The sequence below is a fragment of the Macrotis lagotis genome, chromosome 4 (genome assembly GCF_037893015.1).
Source record: "Macrotis lagotis isolate mMagLag1 chromosome 4, bilby.v1.9.chrom.fasta, whole genome shotgun sequence".
In the NCBI taxonomy this organism is placed as follows: Eukaryota; Metazoa; Chordata; class Mammalia; order Peramelemorphia; family Peramelidae; genus Macrotis; species Macrotis lagotis.
In genome coordinates, this window is record NC_133661.1 from 43,665,168 (window position 1) to 43,668,801 (window position 3,634).

At 35.2% G+C, this 3,634-nt stretch overlaps 1 protein-coding gene across 1 annotated transcript; it reads left to right on the plus strand.

The window, feature by feature from the left end:
- The first annotated feature begins 1,879 nt into the window (after positions 1–1,879).
- LOC141523081 (olfactory receptor 6C2-like) lies at positions 1,880–2,821 on the plus strand. The gene has a single exon (XM_074236362.1). It carries the CDS (start codon positions 1,880–1,882, stop codon positions 2,819–2,821), a length of 942 nt encoding a protein of 313 aa, XP_074092463.1.
- Positions 2,822–3,634: the final 813 nt, after the last annotated feature.

Below are 3,634 nucleotides of genomic sequence, written 5' to 3' on the forward strand. Positions count from 1 at the left end.
GTGAGTATGATGGCCCTCTTTGGGGGTCCAATAGAGTACATGAATGACTCTAAATAATACTTTCAAATGTATCAAATAAAATGTATAGATTGGAATGGTATTAGATACCAATGGTCCTTGCTCCTGGGTAGGCTGGGATAGAGGTTCCTGTGAATCCTTAAGGCTCTAAATTATGGTAGAGCTAAAAGTTGACTGGATGTTGGTACCAAGGCCAGCACTAAGGAGCACAGCTGTTCAGAATGAGCACACCAACCATGTGCAGAAAGGGAATTATTAATCAGCAGTGGAACTGAGCTCTGGGTAGTTGCTAAATTTATAGCCTGAAATAAGATATGAGTGTTGAATCTAAAAACAATAATTAAATGAAAAATAAAATATGTAAAATTATAAAAGGAAAACAAATATGCTGAAATATTTTTAAATTTTAAGTATTAAATTCATGAATGCCAAGTTAAGAACCCCTAGTGGTTGCATCTGTCTTAAAATTTCAAGTTTCATCTCAATTCGAATGCTTTGGCTACTTTTTTTCCTTCTCATTCTCCCTTCCTTCAGCTAGAGTTGTTAATTCCTACTTTGAAACACTCAGGTCACCTATTTGACCACTCTGAAACTTAGCAATTTCCAAAATGAAGGAATTATTTGAGCAATTTCTCACTCCATTATCCAATTTAAGTAACCTAGATATTTTCATCTATGATGGATATGAATTACTCAATGGAAGAAAAATGGCACTTTAAAAGATCCCTCTTCAATTATAAGCCTTTTTTTTTAGATTTTTACAAGGCAATGGGGTTATGTGGCTTACCAAAGATCACATAACTAGGTAATTATTAAGTGTCTGAGGCAGGATTTGAACTCAGGTACCACTGACTTGAGGGGCGGTGCTTTATTCACTGCCATCTAGCTGTCCCAATTATAAGATTTGAAAAGAAAAAATTTAATTGTCAATTATATTCACAGATAGCTTTCAACATTTTCTTTTTCAAGCTTTTGATTTCCACAGTTTTCTACCCCCCTCCATCCCATGGCAACAAAGAATTTGATATAAGTATTATGCACACAATAGTATTTAACATATTTCCATATTAGTCATGTTGTAAAAGAAGAATTAGAGCAAATGGGGAAAACCATTAGAAAGAAAAAAGTATAAAAGAAGTTTTAAAAATTGAACATCGCATGCTTTGCTCTGCATTCAGAATTCACACTTTTTTTGGATGTGGATGACATGGTCTCTAAAAGGTCTCTTAGAATTGTCCTTGATCACTGAAAGACTGAAAGAACATGCTTCCATCATAGTTGCTCGTGTTACAATGTTGCTCTTAATGTATGCAAAGTTCTCCTGGTTCTGCTCACTTCATTCAACATAAGTATTAATGCAAGTCTTTCCAGACTTATTTTGAAGTCGGGTCACTTATGATTTCTTCCAGAGAAATAGTACTCCAAAGAATTCATATACCATTCATATAGACATTCCTTAAACATTCCTTAATTTATGTACATTATAAGGGCTATTTCAGAAAAATAAACAAATATACAAATTAGAATTAGCCTTACAATGTCTTTCTACTTCCTAATTCCCTTTTAAGACATATTTCTGCATTTGTCTTGTCAGAAATCAGGACTGCTACCCATGTTTTTTATTTTCTTTAGTTGATGAGTAATAGATTATATTCCAACATTTTTAACTTTACCCTGTTTGTATCTCTCTGCTTTCAATGTGTTTTTGTAAATCATCAATTATAAGGTTTTTGAGGCAAAACCTAAATTGTGATAAACCTATGCACTCCTGTATCTAGCATAGTACAATGTACATAATTAGAGAAAGTTTAATGCACATTGAACCAAAAGATCCTTTCTGTGTTACAGGTCCCAAGATAGGATGGTGAATATGAGAAATGAGACAAATGTTAAAGAATTCATCTTAGAGGGATTTCCAGCTGTCCAGAACCTAGGGAAACTCCTCTTTGTTGTCCTTTTACTCCTATACCTTGTTTCTGTCATAGGAAATACACTCATTGTTATGATTATGTGGATGGACCATCGCCTCCAAATACCAATGTACCTTTTTCTCAGTAGTTTCTCTTTCCTGGAATGCTGTTTTACAACAAGTGTTATTCCCAAATTGCTGGCAATCTTTCTCTCAGGTATGCAAACCATTTCCTTTGCTGCTTGCTTCACTCAAGCCTTTGTCTTTATTTCTATTGGACTCACTGGCATCTTCCTCATGGCAGTCATGGCAATAGATCGATACATGGCCATTTGTAACCCTCTGCATTACCCCAGTATCATGACAATGAAGGTCTGTTTCTTACTGATCCTGTTCTGTTGTAGTATGGGAATTATAATAACAACAGGTCTGATAGTAAAAGTGTCTCAGTTATCCTTCTGTGACTCAAATATCATCAAACATTTCTTTTGTGATCTTGGTCCTCTGACACAACTTTCTTGCTCTGACACAAGTGCTGTTGAATCATTTGCTTTTTTTCTTGCTCTATTCCCCATTCTATCCTCCCTTTTTGTCATAATCATATGTTACATCAATATTACAGTCACAATAATGCATCTCCCATCAGTTAAGGAACGCCAGAAAGCTTTCTCCACCTGTTCCTCTCACCTCATTGTCCTCTCTTTAATGTATGGTAGTTGCATTTTCATATACATAAAGCCCAATCAAGCCAGCAGATTAGATACCAATAGAGATGCAGCTCTCATGAACACTGTGGTGACACCTGTATTGAACCCCTTCATTTATACTTTAAGAAATAAACAGTTCAGACTTGCTTTTAGAGATGCTATTTACAAGATGAAGTTATTGAGATAGTCAGCACTTAAAGTTGGAAGGCAAATTATTTCAGCTAATGCTATATACACTGCATTAAAATTTCAAATGATAAGAAATTCATTTCTTTATTACACAACCCACTTCTGGTCAGTCCTAAAAAGATAAAACTACATTAATATTTACAGTATATGGGGCCCTGATAAAGTTCTACTTTCTCAAATAAATAGAAAACTGAGACAAATTTGTAAGAATATACCTCATTCTCCAATTGATAAATGGTCAAAGGATATGAAGAGGCATTTTCGGATGTAGAAATCATAGCTATCTATAGTCATATAAAGGAGTGTTCTAAATCTCTGTTGATTAGGGAAATGCTAATTCAAACACCACTGAGATACCACTTCCCACCTATCAGATTGGCTAAAATGACAAAAAAAAAAAAGCAAAATGAGAAATATTGAAAAATATGTGGGAAAATTGGACACGAATACTAGTGGAACTGTCAACTGATCTAACAATTCTGAAGATCAATTTGAATTCTGCTAAAAGGGCAACCAATACTGTTCTTACTCTTTGATACAGATAAACCACTACTTTTTATGCATACCAAAGAGATCATAAAAAGGGGAAAGAAGGGGCAGCTAGGTGGCCCAGTGGATAAAGCACCGGCCCTGGAGTCAGGAGTACCTGGGTTCAAATCGGGTCTCAGACACTTGATAATTACCTAGCTGTGTGGCCTTAGGCAAGCCACTTGACCCCGTTTGCCTTGCAAAAAAAGGGGGAGGGAAGAAGTTACATGTGCAAAATAATTATAACAGCTCTTTTCATAATAGCTAAATTTTGGAAATTGAG

What these genes read in the sequence shown, in the direction of transcription:
- LOC141523081 (XM_074236362.1), top strand. Translation starts at nt 1,880, where the DNA reads ATGGTGAATATGAGAAATGAGACAAATGTTAAAGAATTCATCTTAGAG.